At 45.3% G+C, this 17,430-nt stretch overlaps 1 protein-coding gene across 2 annotated transcripts in view; it reads left to right on the top strand.

Annotated features, from left to right (window-relative positions):
- The window catches only part of Zn72D (Zinc-finger protein 72D), a 139,319-nt gene that overhangs the window by 90,317 nt on the left and 31,572 nt on the right, over positions 1 to 17,430 (top strand). For both annotated transcript variants that reach the window (XM_037412247.2, XM_037412246.2), the window contains exons 12-14: positions 8,575 to 8,660; positions 10,564 to 10,659; positions 16,234 to 16,345. In XM_037412247.2, coding sequence (XP_037268144.1) covers positions 8,575 to 8,660; positions 10,564 to 10,659; positions 16,234 to 16,345 — 294 coding nt within the window. The remainder of the gene's footprint in view (positions 1 to 8,574; positions 8,661 to 10,563; positions 10,660 to 16,233; positions 16,346 to 17,430) is intronic.

Here is a 17,430-nt window from a genome sequence, read left to right as displayed (position 1 = left end):
TGACGTTTGAGTGGTTCTTGCACATATAACATTGCTGATAAAGGGTACTATAGGTATATCGTACGTCAAGTTTTGTCAGTGCCCCGCAGGGGCGCCTGCGCAAGTAGGCGTTTAGTGTGTAGCGACGCCACGGACCCGAGCTAATGTGGGAGTTTAGACTCCCTCTCACACCTAGCCGTGCGTGGCTTTGCTGTGTCCGGAGAAAAGGGGATCTTGGTGGTTGAGCCGTTGTCGGGTGATTGGACCTTTAAGGCCCCTTGGCCGAGGCAACACACCCCTTTGGCCCCGGCTTCAAGTAGACTGCACCTCTGGGCTGACCCACCCAGGGGAAATAGGCAGTCGCCTTTTCCTATCTTTCCCTCCCTACATCTTTGTCTTTTCTCCTCTTTAAATTTATCCTGTCCTCTTCTCTTTTTCGTTTACTTCATTGTTTCCAGGTGGCAAGGGTTAACCTCATGTAGGTATCCAACCTTGGGTATGCTATATCCGGTTATAGTGACAGCGCACAGCTGGCGTTGTGCAGACTTAGTTCAAGTCTTGCCGCGTCTCCTTGTTGGGCTCTGTGGTGGATGGTTGGCGCTGTCTCCGAACACACGCACTACTCCCATGGCTAAACAAGCTACTTTACTCCTCGATTGCCCTCAAAAAAGAGGGCGCACCGAAGCGCTCTTCCACTTTTTTCTGAAAAGCAATGACATACTTCCAAAATATCATGTGATCCATAGTGAGGGCAACCTAACTGCTCGCAAATTGTCACCTTTCCTGGTGACGAAATGCCTTGGAAACACCATTGGACCAGGCTACAAGGCCACGAAAATGACTAGCGGTGATTTAGAACAAAGATCAATTTGAGAAAATGAATGAGTTGAAATGCATTGGTGACATACCAGTCACAGTTTCTGCACATAGGACAATGAACATGAGCCGTGGTGTAATATCGGAAGATAACTTCTTGCACCTTAGTGATGAAGAACTTCTTGATGGGTTCCAGAACCAAATGCCACAAATACTGAAAGAATATTGATTCGCCGGAAAGATGAGCAGATCTGTACTAAGCACATAATACTAACCTTTGACGGCTGTGTGCTTCCTACCACACTAGATGCAGGCTACATCAAACTTCGCGTGAGGCCGTACATCCCTAACTCTCGGCGGCGCTATAAGTGCCAGTGGTATGGGCATGGATCGCAGACATATCGGGGAAAGCAGACATGTGCCAAATGCAGCTTGTGGTGTGCACATATCCCGAAGGAGTACGGCCACCAGCGTGGGTCCGGTCTTAGCGAGCCGCAGGGCACGCGTTAACCGTCGCCGTGGCGAGAACACGATACTGCTCAAAGTCGCAACACTTTATTGTGGCAACACCAAACGCAGTACAGCCCGTTGCAAAGGCGCGGTGGGAAAGCATATAGGCTTATCCACGCCACGGGCACATAAGTACTACACAGGGTGCCACAAGCACGTCTCCGCGGTAAAGGTGATCCACGGAGACACCGGGACCAAGGCCCGGTTGCTCGAGCGAGGGCAAAGGCGCTCGCGTTGGCTTCGAAGGGAGACGGGTCGGCGTAGCTAGGCCACGCACTAGGACACCGTACCACCCCTCGGCCGTGCGTACGCAGCGGGGCAACAAAAGGTGAGCGTTCGCCTCGGGCGCGAGGCGCCGTCAGCGAAGTCCGACGAGCCCCGAGTGACGGGAGTCGACGGACGGAAGAGATTGCGTGGCTCACCGTTCCTGTCCCGGAGAGTATCTGACCGCTCCCGACGCAGCGCGCGAAAACCTCTCGGGAGGCTCCACGCGCGGCGCCACAGTCAACATCCGCTACCGGGTGAGGGAGTTAAACGTCACTCCGTCCTTCCCAGCGCGGCAGACAGCAAAGGAGGGCAGACATGTCTGGACATGAGAACGGCAGAAAAGGCGGCAAAGCCCGCGCAAAGGCAGCGGGCTAGCCTCAATTCCCACTAGCTCTAATGAACCCAAGTCGGACGATTGCGGATCATCTCCTTATTGTGTGAACTGTGATGGAAGTCATCCAGCCTACTCTAGAACATGTCCTAAATGGAAGATCGCAAAAGAGATCATCTCACTGAAAGCAAAAGAAAACTTAACATTTCGTGAAGCAATGAACCGTCTGTCATGCCTTGATCAAACCAGTTTTGCCGAGGGGTGCAACGGGGGGTAGTGCCACAAGTGCCTCGGCAGTCTACTGCGGTCGCCAACAGTGGCCCAGTAGTTGCTTCGTCCACCCCCCAGGTGGCTGCTGCTATTGCCGCGCCACCAACATCTAAGGTGGGTCTGCAAGCCTCTGTTCAACAGGCCCCGAAGCTGAATCGAATTCCAAGGCCGGATACACAAGTCTCTGTGCCCAATCCTCGACATTCCAGTGCCTCGGAGAAGGCAATGGAAATCGATGGACAAACACCAGCGTCGTCAACGCCCAAAGATCAGCGCTCCTTGGAGCGCAATAAGAGAGGGAAACATCCCGTAACCGCTCCATCAAAGGGCTCGGTAACCTGAAGGCTAGCCTCCCCTTTAACACATATTTTTAGCACATTCATCTGAACACAGGACACATACATTTCTTCTCAATATGACCACACAAATACTACAGTATAACGCTAGAGGCCTATTTAATAACCTAGTTGATATCAAAGACTTGCTAAATGACTATCAGCCATAAGTGTTCTGTGTTCAAGAAACTCATTTGAAGTCAACTCATGTGAATTTCTTAAATCAATATGTGGTTTTTCGTAAAAATCGAAATGGTGGCAATTTCTCTTCTGGAGGTGTGGCCATCATTGCACGAAGAAGCGTAGCATGCCAGCACATTGTGCTACAAAGCTCTCTTGAGGTTGTGGCTGTTCGCGCTATTCTATTCAACCATCTTATATCTATCTGCTTGATCTACATACCCCCCGACGAACCATTCAACAAAACAGAGTTCGAAAAGCTTATTGATCAGCTTCCAGAACCATATGTGTTAATTGGAGATTTTAATGCTCGCAGTTTGCTAAGGGGTGATACCAGATGTGATGCGAGAGGTCGTGCAATAGAAAGCTTTCTTCTCGCATCTGGAGCCTGTCTGCTCAATAAGGCAGAGCCAACATACTTCAGTACCACACACAATACATATTCATGCATAGATTTAGCCATTGGGTCACCATCACTCGTACCTTGCTTAGAATGGAAAGTTATTAATAATCTATATGGAAGTGACCATTTTCCAACTCTTTCAGTAACAAGACAGCGGGATGACCAACCATCTTATCGTAAAAAGTGGAACTTTCATGTTGCAAACTGGGTGAAATTCAGAGAGCTATGTACACTACACCTCGAAGAGGTAGACCATTTGGAAGTAGAAGAGATGGCCAACTATATCTCTGAATATGTTCTTACTTGTGCAAAAAAGTGCATACTGCAGTCCAGCAATGATAAGGTTAACACAAAGCCATGGTACAATCGCGAGTGTAAAATTACTAAAAAATGGCAAAGCAAAGCATGGAGGACTTTTTCTCGCTACCCAACAGCAGAAAACTTGATAACCTTTAATAGTTGCAAAGCGAATGGCAGGCGTGTTCGCTGTATAGCCAAACGGGAAAGCTGGACACGCTATATATTCTCAATAAACTCCTACGCAGACGTCAGCAAGGTTTATAATAGGGTGCATAAACTTATAGGACAAGGCCCAAATTCCTTCCCTTTGGTGAATGACTGCGGTGATGAATAGAACAAACGCTCTTGGCGAACACTTCGAGAAAATGTCAAGCTCGGAAAACTATACCACTAAGTTATTACGCCACAAAAGCATAGCTGAATAGCTGAAATATAACGCTGAAGCTATAACGCTGAATAGTTTAATAGCTGAAATATAACTATCACTTATGTACCTAAACATAAAAAAAAAAAAATACAGAACGCGGGAGAGAGCGAGAGATTGAGTGAAGTTTTTTGGGAGCCAGCTGTAGTCACTCATGTGTCGGGTTTGTTTATATTTACAGGGACCACTGAACGTCAGTTTACCCTCTCTCCCACCTTTTTCCTCCCTTCTCTTTCTTTTGTCTATTCTCGAATTCGCTCTTCCCGCAATATTGTCTTTTTTAACTTCCTTGCTTATGGCTCTAGTGGATAGCCCTGCAGTAGTGCACTTGTCGATTTGTTTCTTGTGGTTTGGAACAAAAATTCACACACACACACACACACACATGCACCTGCACACACACACGCATGCATATATATATATATATATATATATATATATATATATATATAATATACTCGCACACACATACATATGCACACACTGAAGTTTTTTCAATTGGCCAAACGTAATAGGGAAGAGAAGAGACAACTTAGCGGTTGCAATTTTATTTCCAATGGTCGACTGGTCTTCGTCAAGGTTGGTGAAAAAGTTCTCGCCCTGTCTTCGTCAGGGTTGCGAACAAGTACTTGTTTGCAAACCCTGACAAAGACTGGTCCACCTGTCAAAACCGTTGGAAATAACATTAAAGCAACCGCTAAGTTGTGTCTCTTCTCTTCTATATATATATATATATAAACGGGTGCGTAAGCTGGTTGTTACTATGAAACGTTTCCGTGACATGCGCGCATTGCTTCAGTCTTTTACTATATACAATGAAAACAGTTTCAAACAACTCATTCTTAACTTAACTTCAGATATTTTGAAGGTTCTTAGTGCTTAGCATTGGCATGGCTCAGAGAATTTACAAAAAGATGTATACGAGTAATTATGTAAAATACAATTGTTCCTACGGTAAACAATTGTATCGGGCCAGTTGGTAAGGATCCATCTTGCTAAGAAGCGCAGCCACTATAACAAAGAACGCACAACACAAGCGCTTAACTTCAACTAAACGTTTATTTCAAACGTCAGAGTATATAAAGGGGAAGAAAAGAGTAAAAGAGCAAAGTGAATAAAAAAGATAAAAATGGTAGACAACAAAAAACACACGTGCCAGTCCCGTACATCGCTATCCGTTATTGTCTATCACCCCATCCAAAAAACATAGTTCTTTCCGCGTGAGCGAGATAGAGGGTGCACTAACACAATCAAAATCATCGCGTGTCATTTCAGCCGCTTCTACTATCAAACGGGTTAACAAATCTCTGTCTCGATACAGCACGATACAGCACGCACGTGTTATCAAAATAAGGCACACAACCGCACTCTTTACAGTGGATCGCCAAGTGACCATCAGTACCCTTCTGCACTTTATTGTGGTGCTCCTTTAGCCTTTCATTGATGCATCTTTCGGTTGTTCCCACATAAACAAGACCACATGACAAGGGAACTCTGTAAACAACAGACTGTGCACACTCAACAAATTTATTGCGATGCTTAATTTGGCAACCTTTCTTTTCTTTTGAAGCAGGACAAGTTTGGCGACATATTCTGGACAGTTTTTCAGGAGCAGACATAACCACTCGGACGCCCACCTTATTACCAATCTTTTTAAGATTGTGCGCCACACTATGGATATAGGGGACAACAGCCGTTTTTCGCTGCTGCAGGGAAGTGTTAATACGCTGCCTACTTTGTTTCTTTAGGTCCCTATGTAGCGATTCAGCGACGCTTATAACCATTCGTTGTGGGTAGCCTGCTGCCTTCAGACGCAAAACCTGTTGCTCAAAGCTCTTCTGCATGAGGTGAAAACATGACTTCTTCAACGAATTAAAAAGGCACATTCGCGCAACAGACCTCTTCACTACTTTGGTATGTGCAGAAGAGAAAGGCAACAATGGCTTTTTGCTCCTGGGCTCATAAAGCCAGCAAACGTGGTCATCTTGAAATTGCAACGACAGATCTAGGAACCTGAGCGTGTCACCATAGGGCATTTCATGTGTAAGTTTCAGAGGCTGGCAAACTGTCTCAAATACTTCAAGTGTCAAAACAGCAGCACTTTGAAACTCTTTGGCATCACACTTCAAAAAAAACCAAATAATCATCCACAAACCTGAAGATCTTTAAAACCTTAGTTCCCGACAACCTCTCATCAATTATTCTATCTAAGTGGGCCATGAAAATATCACTAAGGACGGGTGCAATGGCGGAACCAATACAAATACCCTGTTTTTGGATATAGATGTTCCCATTCCAATTTACGAATGTGGACGTTAAATACAAAGCCAGTAAATCTAGAAAACCTCTCACTGACATACCACAAGTGTTCTGAAAGGTCACTGCACTATGCTCAAGTATGCACTCCTCAACAAATTCTAGAAGCATTTCATGGGGTAAAGAATAGTACAAATCCTTCACATCTATGGACAACGCCTTAACGACAGTTTTGGCATTCGATACCAAAAAATTCACAATCTGCTCAGAATTCTTAGTGTGAAAGGGGTCATTGATATGAAGGAGATTCAGCTTTTCCTGTAGAAAAAATGCCACATTTTTTTGCCAAGAACCTTGTTCCGAAATAATTACCCGGAACGGCATTCCATCTTTGTGCGTCTTGCAACTAAAAAACAAGCTATTGCATGATTTGGCTAAACAGATTTGGCTAAACAGATCATTTGGCTAAAAACAACTATTGCATGATTTGGCTAAACAGATCATGAAAACGGATAAACTGGGCTTAGACTTGTGTGTTTTTTGTTGTCTACCATTTTTATCTTTTTTATTCCCTTTGCTCTTTTACTCTTTTCTTCCCCTTTATATACTCTGACGTTTGAAATAAACGTTTAGTTGAAGTTAAGCGCTTGTGTTGTGCGTTCTTTTTTATAGTGGCTGCGCTTCTTAGCAAGATTGTTCCTACGGCAAATGAGTGCACGTCAATAGGGCACCTGGCTGCAATTTACTGCTTTTTTTTCTGATGACCTCAATATAGCATACACTATTTTTTAGGCTGCGTAGTGCTGCGACACAGTTAAAAAATTTTACCACTAACAGATGCAGCGTATCTGTCATCTTGATAAATATGGAGAGTTCAGGTGAGACAGTTTCGAACGTGGTGACAGCGGGCCGGATGGCTACCGAACCGGCATCATACTGCATCATGTGTTCTCCTGGTTATCCTTGCAATCTGCAGCTTATTCACTTCTGCAGCACATTCACATTCGTCATTCCACATGAAACCAAAGTGAGTACCTTGGCTCACGATGGACACAAGCAGAATGCATTCTTCAAACAGGTGCGTAAGTGCGGATAGTTGCCGTGACAAAAGATCTGGAAGAAAATATGCAAGATCCCTGTTCCAGAGCTTCCAAACATGTTATCTGTGTTGAGTCACTACAGTAAAGTGTTGGGGTGATGCAATAATAAATCTTGTCCATATTACCGCAATTTTGGCTAATAGTGGCTGAAATATTGGGCGCGTAGCAGACACCCATCACTTTGACGTGGCCTTCGCCGTGGAGAAAGCTCCTGGGTCTGGCACGGCAGCACCGTAGTGTGGGAGCTCACCGCAAAAGCCCCTTACTTCTCCCGTGTATTCTCGCGCCGCTTTGGACACTTCCCCTATTTTAGGAAACTCTAACGGCAGCACACTATTGGCTAGACACCGCTATATAAAATGAAGAGTTACATCAGCTCGTTGTTCTATGGAAAATATGTATTTATATTTCGGTTTTTACGGTACATCATTATAACTGATTATATGTCGCATCCGAATTGGTTATATCGAGGTTTAAGTGTAGTGGCTTTCCGAGATTTTCTGCTTCACCCCATAATTTTCACACTGTGTGAAAGCCAACTTTCAACACTGCCATGGTTGTAAACTAATCACACTCGTGAAAGCACTCGTTCTAACATAAGAAATAGTTGTGGCAGAGTTAAGGGCTTCAAATGATGTCTTTACAAACCTGCACTTTGGGCTGAAACTCCGGTGAACTGGATACTAAATATTTTGAGCATTTAAAATTTCAAATATTCTTATACATTGGCGTCTGTTCGGTTTTTGATGGTGCCACAAAGGCATCTGAATTGCCTTGCTAAAGGAACTTTTATAAGGCCCTTGTGAAATGAGCATTTAGACTTGGCACATAGCTATACATTCTTGAATAGTTATAATTCAAGCTAATATGTTGATTGGCAAACCAAATGCTGGCAATTTGAATTGACCTGGAACAGATGCATTCAAATGGTGCTCAGTTTCACTATGGTTTGGTGAGTGAATCTACGAGAGCAGTGTGACCTCTGCAACTTGCCAGTGTGACCTTGCCGCAACTGATATTCATGGCATGAGCACTTGTCTTCGACAAAGAGGCATAGTGGCTTTGTTCCTGCTTGCGCTGATTTCACTAAGATGGTTTTATGAGAGTGGTGAAAATAGCAACCAGCTGGCGAAATGATGGACGGAAAAGCGGCAGGCACCCAGGGTGGGTTTTGAAGAACACTAGCGCAAAAAGTGTTTAGTAGTCGTGGGAGCATTGGTCCCTTTCTTTCAGTCTGTCTTGTACCGCAAATTGTTGCTGTGTAGTAGCCTGGGAGGATTTTTGACCCCCACCGTTCCTGACGGAAGGTGCCCAGGGGTCAAACACCCGGCCGTGAGGCGACTAACTGGCTGTGCCCCCCGTGGGCCTCTCTCTCTCCCTCCTTTTTGCCGTCTGGTTTCTAGCCAGTGTAAAAGACCCGCCGGATGTTCTGGACAGGCAGAAATGCCTGGATGCTCTAGCCGCCTTGCGCCATGCCAAGTGGTTCCAGGTTGGGAAACCTTTTCAGCCTTATGTCTTGTAACGCAGAGTGTGTGTGCACCCCCCACATGGGGTATGCGCCTCCTCCCTTTATATTTTTATTTGTATTGCCGTTTGTCCCCACCTCTGTACTAGTGTTGCATATGAGTATGTTGCCTCAAAATGCTGGGCCTAACGAAAGAAAAAAAAAACTATTGAGAAGGCTGTAAATGAATAAAAATAATGAAAACATGGGGCTGGAAAGTTGGACACCTGACTCATCTTGTTGCTTGTGCACTGAAGTTGTCTGCCTCAGGGTAGGCATGCATTTGAAAGCTAGCCAAGTGGGACTGTATTATAGTCAGCTCAACTTGCATTGGAAAAGGGAAAACTGTGACGTCCTGAGGGGATGGCTGGCAAATGCGTTTCACTTGCTTATGGTGAGTGTATTAATGAAGTGCACTGGCCCCATGTTCATCTGTTTGCAAGATTTTTTAATTTTTTAACTGTGCTGTGTTCATTAGCATAAGATGGCAATGTAGGTTGCACAGGCCGCAATTAAACTGCCGCTTGCATAACCTCACTACCCCATGTAGGCGAAGTGAGGGATAAAGCTGCATGCTTCTAACTTTATTATGGGAATTTTTCAGGCCTTCCATGGCCAAAGCATAGAATTTTGTTTTTTCAACAAGCAGGAAAGTGTGGTGCCAGTGTGTTTCAGTGTTGAGCCGGAGCAACGGGCTTTCTTCATCTCAAACGTGTTGCTGTGCTGCTATGACTTGACGACGTCTTCTAAAGTATGTGTGACCGTGATCTAGATTGGAGGTTCTCAAACTAGATGAAACATAGCCTGGGTTTCATGAGAGGCACAGGACTCTAAATGCTCAAAACAGTCCTCATACCATCCCACTGCTTGCATTCGACGGAAGACTCTCGTGCTGAAAATGAAAATCTTTATAGCAAATGAGTCATCACGATGCTGTTGTGAGAGATGCAACTTATGAGGATAGCGTGTAATCTTCTTAAATCATGCTTGCCAGAACTGTCTGCGTGAATTGAAAGCAGCATGGGACTTGGCATGGGGTTGGTGCTTTTTCCGGCAAACGACGACATTGGCCAGTGCTGTGGCACACCAATGGTTGCACTGTGTGGTTTCAGCCCAGGCTTGTTTGCTGCTGCAGTGTGGCTCTTACAATGAAATTTGAGTGAAATTAAGAGCCTTTGTGAATCCGGCCATGCTTGTATGCCTAATAACACACGGCGCCTGTAGGGTCAGTGCATGTTGTGTTAGCATGAGATCAACGGCTGTGAAAATGAAAAGTAACTTTTTGGACTCCTAACCAGTGGTGACTACACACAAAAATAATGTCATTGCTATTTAAACAAGGCAGCTGTACACGCATACGAAGCCGTGCTTCCCCATTCTCTAGAGGCATTGAGATTCTCACAGTGTTATGTGCAGCCTCTTTATCCAGGCTTGCAGTGGGGGCTGGTCAGCCCCTATACTGAATATTCTTGTCACTGGAGAGTGCAGTTTCAGCAGCTCTCTAAGAAAGCATGTGGCGCCTTCTCGTCTCTTCTTCAGCCTGTGTCATTATATTTGCGCTGTTTCTACATCCAAGTCGAGAACCCCCATTCTATTTGTATAATAAGCATCATTGATACCTTAGCATTGCCAGCCAGGCCTGTAAGCTTGCTGCATATATTATGCCTTATTTAGGCGGCTTGAAAAAAGTAAACCAGAACTTTGTCTGCAGAAAACGGCCTTGAGGCAGGCTCTGTGGATGTAACCATATGACCGGAACAGCCGGCGTTGTCTTTGTGTGTATTTATCTGGGATGTGTGGCGATGGTTGTGTTGATTTTGTTTTGGGCTGACCTGGGGTTGTCTTTGGGGGGTGGGTTTTTGGTGTGCGCGCTCGCCACGTTTTGCAGGCTAGGGCAAGTGGTCTGCAGTCATGTGTCATGGTCATCCGAATTCTGAGGGACCTTTGCAACCGTGTACCCACATGGAGTACCCTCAACTCGTGGGTAGGTCGAACTTTCACCTGGCTTTATTTGGGACAGGCAGCTTCAACCTCATTGTTTGATGCGTAAAGGGTGTCATTAGTATGCTTGTGTGAATAGTCATATTTAGGTTCGAATTCGGATAGTGTATATATCGCATAGTATCACATGGGGGGGGGGGGGCATATAATTAACCTGCAAAATATTTTTTAAAAAGTGGAACAAGGCCTGTGGAAATGTTTTTTTTTTTTACAGCAGGATTTGACTGAGTAGAATGTCAATGATAGCCTGTAAAGTATGTTGCGTTTTGAAACTTGCTTTATTTAAAGCATATAAGTCGGTATAACAAGATTTTAAATTTGAAAAATGAATCGAGGTCAGGATAATACATTCATTTAAGGGGGGACACGGGTCTTGAAAGCGAAAAAATAGCGAAAAAAACGATTTTTCAATTCTGTTGTTGTTGCATTCAGGACATCTTCCTGCACGTTCTCGCAAAACTCTAGGCCTGTAAACAGTATAGTTTTCCCGGACGATCATATTTACTACGCGAACTTTCTAGTTTCGCTTGCGGTAAACGCCATAAAACGATCAGTTTCGCGCCGCCGCCGATTTGCAACCGTGCCACGGAGCGCAGCCATCTTGGCCTCCTTTGAAACTGCATCCTTCGCCCTTTTTTTTCAGCCAAACGCGAGTTTTCAGTGATACGCTGTAACTGAATAATCAAACAAAAAAGAAAACGAAACCTAGCTATCTCATTGGCCCACAGCCGCCACGTGACAAAAGTGCGCCTCCTCATTGGTCCGTGGTTGTTTCCGGCTGCTTGCAGCGAAAACGAACTGCCGTCATTTTGAAAGAGGCCATTGTCGTCTGTCGTCGTGCGCCATGCCTAACGGTTATCGGAAATTTCGCACCGTGCACAAGTTCGGCAAATCGCGACGGAAGCGTGTTGCGAAGCGAAGAAATGCATCGCTGCCTTCGACGGAGCCCGCTGTGCACCTTGGACCGGCATCAGATAACACAACGGCGGAACGCGAGCCGGCGACTGACGCGCACGCCCTGGACTTCGCCCCGACGGTTGCGGCAGCGGCCGTGCAGGACACCGGAGCTGCGCGGCCTGAGCGCACAAGATTGGACTCGACTTTTTTAACAAGTGCAGATTGTGCTTTGCGCGAGCAACAAACGCAGCAGAGACTTTCCCAGCTAGCGTCAGTATCGGCGACGGAAAGGAAAATGAAGTGCGTCGCGAGTGACAGTGCCCCGAGTTCAACCACGGCGTATACGGTTGTTGACCTGGACCTTGTAAATAACCTGTTCGAGGTTGGTAGTTGCCGTGTGTGCCGTGGTGATCTAACTATTGAGAGGGACACGCGTGAGTACGGCATCGCCGTGAAACTGACAGTGTCGTGCAGCAATTGCGGTGAACTGCGATCGCAGTGGAGCTCGCGGCGAGTTGCTGGCTCGGCGACGTGCAATCCCTTCGAAATAAATATTCTCGCTGCACGGGCGGTGCAAAGCACGGGGAATGGGCAGACTGCCCTAAATGACATTTTTTCTGCCATTGGAGTTTCTCACAGAGGTCTTCACAATAAGACCTACCAGCATTATTTGAAGACCAAGCTGAACCCAGCTACGGCAAAAGCATGCTCTGAGAACTTGGCAAAGTGTGCTGCCGAAGTGAAACAGCTGTACAGTGACCTGAATTTTGGAAATCCGGGTAACATTGCTGTTTGTTTTGATGGCTCATGGCACACACGTGGACACTCTTCTCACATTGGTGTGGCCACCGTGATTGAGCTATTTACAGGATATGTGCTAGATTACGTGGTTCTCTCCAATTTCTGCGGCAGGCCAAATGGAAGTTGAGGCAGCAAAGATTCTGTTTCAACGTTCACTCTCTCTGCATGGCCTCAGGTATACAACCATGCTCTGTGATGGTGATAGCCGCTCATTCATTGCCATTGATGAAACCAAAGTTTATGGCTTTATTCCTGTGGTAAAAGAAGAGTGCACCAACCACATTCAGAAGCGAATGGGCACAGCGCTTCGCATTCTTGTGCAAAAGCACAAGTCAGGTGATGCGCAGCGCATTAGTGGTAAAGGACGGCTGACCGCAGACCTGATCACCAAGATCTCCAGCTATTATGGATGGGCTATCAAGTCTTTTGCTGGAGACTTAGATAAAATGCACAACGCAGTGTGGGCCACATTCTATCACATTACGTCGACAGATGAGAAGCCCAATCATAACTTCTGTCCGGATGGTCCCGACTCATGGTGTAAATATAACTCGGCCATGGCAAAAAACGAACCACCACCAAAAAGCAGGTACAACTTGCCAGAAGCGGTCAGCAGTGCACTGCGGCCCATTTTTGAGCGTCTGGCTGACAAGAAGTTGCTGCAGCGGTGCCTGAGAGGACAAACTCGGAACGCTAATGAGGCACTGCATTCAGTCATTTGGAGCCTCGCGCCCAAAGACAAAAATGCCTCACTATATGCAGTCGCGGCAGCAGTTGGAGAGGCTGTGATGAGGTTCAACCTTGGCACCCACAATGCCAGCTCAAGCATATTGCGAGAGCTCCAAGTAGAGCAAACCGCCAAGGGTAGCCGAAGGGCTAATGAAAAGGACTCCCAACGCACTATCAATGCAGAAAGGAAGAGGGGGTCATCAGCAGCCTTTCAGGCAGCTGCAAAGCAGAGGCAAAGAGGAAAGCCCTACCCAGATTATTCTCCAGGAGCCTTCTGAGCCACTGGCTGTTGTAATTTCGCCCATCCAGGAGAATAAAAGGCTTTTTTCACATGTCTATTAGTTTTTCCCACTTTTCTCAAAACACTTTTATTGGCCGTCTCCAATTTTCTGGGTGGCTGTTGTTACCCTTCTAATCATCCAATTTTAATGGGTTTTTTTTTGTCTTATAGCTAGACTCCCAAAGAGTGCAATATGCCTATAATACAATGTTTCTTCACCCTGAAACATTTTGAAATTTTGGGCAAACAACAGACAAAGAATTCATGTCTCAATAAAAATTTTTGAACTTTTATAACTTGGGATAAAATAAATGTAGAAACACGAAATTATGCTTCTTGCACTCATTGAGCATTCAGGAATATATAAATATAATTTTTAGCTTGGTTATTGTAAAATATTTTTTGCCAGTCATACCAGAAGTGTAAAACAGAAAAAGTTGTATAAAATTTTTTCTTCGTGAGATACAGAAAAACTGGTTGCATATTTGAAATCAGCACATTAAATTACATATTACCTGCAAGTTTCATTACTCTAGTAGCAGTAGCAATAAATGTTTTGCCCAAGGCCCATGTCCCCCCTTAACTTGGAAATGTGGCTTTATGGCAGTGCAGATTTTTATAGATGCGTTTTCAAGGTTTGGCACCATTACACTGCAGGGAAACCACTTTTGCAGATGGTTACATGAGGACTAATGTACATCTGAATAGGTGCTTTCACGGCTTAGCAAGCACACCTATACTGCAGTGAAACCACCTTTACATTGCGTTGCTTGTGGACTTATATGCATGTTTTCAGTCATTTTCAATAATTCAAAATTTTCAGTAATTCAGTTCACAGTCAATTGGAATATAACATTATTCATGCAAATATTTGCACAAGCATAGTCATTATTGTTTTATTCAACTTGGGCACTCATTGAAGTTCATGTGGAATGCACTTCCATACAACTCCATGAAGCACATCAGTCCTTTTCGTCAACAATTAACATCTGCATTTTAGATAGAGGTGATAATGGCGAAAATAATGCAGGCACGCGTGCTCACATTTGGGTGTCTGTTAAGAAATCCCAGGTGGTCATAATTTTCGAAGCCCTCTACTACAGCGTCTTCCATAATTATATGGTGGTTTTGGGACATTAAACCCCAGATATAAATCAGTCAAATTAATCAACATTTACCATGCCTTTTAGTAGTATCGGCAACTCGCTATCTTGCAGTAATGTGCTGCCTATGTATTACATTGACTAGCAGTTGCTGTTTCAGCCCTACAATATGTATGCAGTACGCTCGGTCCTACTTAACGTAGCAGACACTATTAAACCGTGGCTGTGTGACCCATTAGACAAGTTGAATGGGCCTGTTCTTGCCAGCTCAGTGAAGCTATGTTGGGTTTGAAACCACCAGGTAGGAGGGTTGTACCAAAAGTAAGGCTCCTAATGATCTCATGCTCCAAGGGAAGGTGTCGTGAATAGTGGCACACCTTTGAGCCCTCTTGTACATAATTCGGTACGTTGCTCAGTGTTTGCTTGGTAGCCGTCGGAGATGGAAGTGTCGATAGCCGGTCCCGCCAAGTGCAATGTTCAAGTATGCGGTGACCACCACACACTTTGCCTTTGGCGGCACCCTAAACAACAGTGCAACGTCCGCTTCTGAGACACGGGCAATGAAGGCTTCTGCACGCGAACGATCGTTATAAAGGGGAGACCGCGAGGACTTCGCAGCTGGCTATGGTGAGATTCAGCACGCATGTCGGGAAAAGGTCCCTCGCGGCTATGCTGCGCACTGTCACGATGGCCACTGTGCCTTGTCGCGAGAGTTAGGGCAAACCTCATACAGGTAGGCCTCCAGCAAGTGCGGTTTGGCATGGTACGGCCACTTCAAGCGCTAGGCACTGCTAGTTGATTTAGCGCACGGCACCTAAGCTAACACCCAGGTAAGCACGCCTGCCGGGGATGCCTAGGCACCCAGGCAGGCTACAATCTGGCGATTTGCAAGGGGGACGCAAACGAAGGAAAACCATCTGCTTATCAGGCGCTGGCCAACGAAGGAGACACCCTTTCTGGTATGCATGCTACTCGGCCTCACTGACTCTCGCAGCCCTCGAGAACACGCACCGCATGTGGTGCCACCTATCGCCACGCGCTGTTACCAGAGCACAGGAAAGGAAAAGGAGTGGCCGTACGGCGGAATGCCTGCAAAATGGTCGCAGGGGCACATCAGATCCTCACCAGTAGTAGTCTCTTTTCTCCATGCAAGAAAGTTACCGCCCATGGAGATTCATAGGCAAATGACTGTAGTTTATGGGGCAGAGTGCATGTCCATTCAGCACATCCAAAAATGGTGCAGGGAGGCAACAAAGAGAAGTTATTGAGCTCTATTGACATGAGAGATGAAACGTAGGTGTTTCATTACACCCTCGAAACAAAACAACCTCGTCTGTGGCATCACTCTGGTTTACCGCCACCGCCCTTCAAGAGTAACGGTGAAGTTCGAGCAGAGGTCACACTTTTTTAACAGGCTAGTGAGAGGTTTTTTTGACTTGTGCATAGAAAAGCTAGAACAGTCTCCAAAAATGTGTTGATAAAAAAAACAAACTGAAGCTATGTTTATACAGCTATGTTTACACACGCAAAAATACACAGAAGTGTAAGCTTTTCGGCGATGTATTATGACAATAAACATTGTTTTCTATTTGTAAGAAATATGGTAACGTTACTTCTAGTACAACCCTCATAGCATCTCTAGTGCAGCAGTTGGGTAATTGACTTCTCAAGAAATATGCACAACACAAAACCTTCTATTTCTAAGTGTTTGCTTAAAGAGTCCTGCCCTTGTTTTGCGTATGTGCAGGCCCTAGAGCTTTTGGTGGAGAAGGTGCTGAGCAGTGCAGGTCAGCCATTGACACCCGGTGATGCACTACGACGTGTCCTGGAAGCTGTGGCTGGCGGCATCTTGCTACCTGGTAGGAATAGAGTTGCATGCATGTTATCTTCAGTCCTGGTCATGAGGCATCAGTGTATGCGAGGGGGCAGTGTTCACATGTCCACTGGTGGAAGTGCAAAGGCAACATTCTAATGAGTAATTCATTAAGAAGCTTTGCCTCAAGAATTTCGTAGAGCGAGCGAGGTGAATAAAGGGACTGTCTATCGTCCTTCACTGCTTTTCTGTTTTGTGTTGCAATAAAAAGGGTACAATCTCAAGTGTCTAACCTTGCAGCAGTTTCTCTGGAAAGTGTGTTGACATTTCTAAAACATAATTTTTCTATAAGCGTTGGGTCTCCTTCCATTGGTGGAATAAATGCCCACGACCCTGGTCATTGGAGGCTGTGACGATGGTACTGCTGGTGCCAATCGAAGACTGAAACTGCGTGCGGTTTTTGAAGGCATCAAGTTTTGTTTAATAATAAAACAAATACCTTAGTGGTCGTTTTATGCACGCATATATCTTCTGTTGTTCTTGTGAGTGGTGGCCAACGCCAGTGCATGCGTTTCTCCGCTTTTGCTGATAGGCACGCAGGCAAGTGAAAACAGCACCACCAGGCACCTCTTTCAGCGCGTGAGAAAAAAAGAAAAAAAAAGTTCTGGCACAATTTCAAGCTTCCTCAAGCACGTACAATAGAATTTCAAGTTATATTTATTCGCTTTTAAGCAAAAATAAGTCTACCTGCTTGGATTTCTTGTCCTACTAATAGACTGACCACATGGGTGACGTTAGCAGTCTCTTTCAGTGAACTTTCAACGTCAAATCAAAACTACAATACCTTTTTTATGGGACAAAACCACGCTCATTGCCGTCGATGTGGTGAACGATCTCGTTGTGCCTCAATTGGAAAATATTTTCCGAGCGGTAGACAGTCCCTTTTAAAAGGCATGTATGGAACAAGTAGGAACCATTTGCAGTCTCGCGCTTCCTTTTGTGGTTCCTTTTCACTCCTGATAGCTTGTGCGTGTGATCGCCGTAGGCTGCGTGAAAAAAACTAGTAATAATAATCAAGGACCATTTTCTGTGTTGATATACAGTCGATCTAGGATATATTGAACTTAAATG

Source organism: Rhipicephalus microplus, chromosome 1 (genome assembly GCF_043290135.1).
Source record: "Rhipicephalus microplus isolate Deutch F79 chromosome 1, USDA_Rmic, whole genome shotgun sequence".
NCBI classification, from domain to species: Eukaryota; Metazoa; Arthropoda; class Arachnida; order Ixodida; family Ixodidae; genus Rhipicephalus; species Rhipicephalus microplus.
Note: the sequence above shows the minus strand (reverse complement) of the source record. Positions and strands in the feature narration are given on the sequence as shown.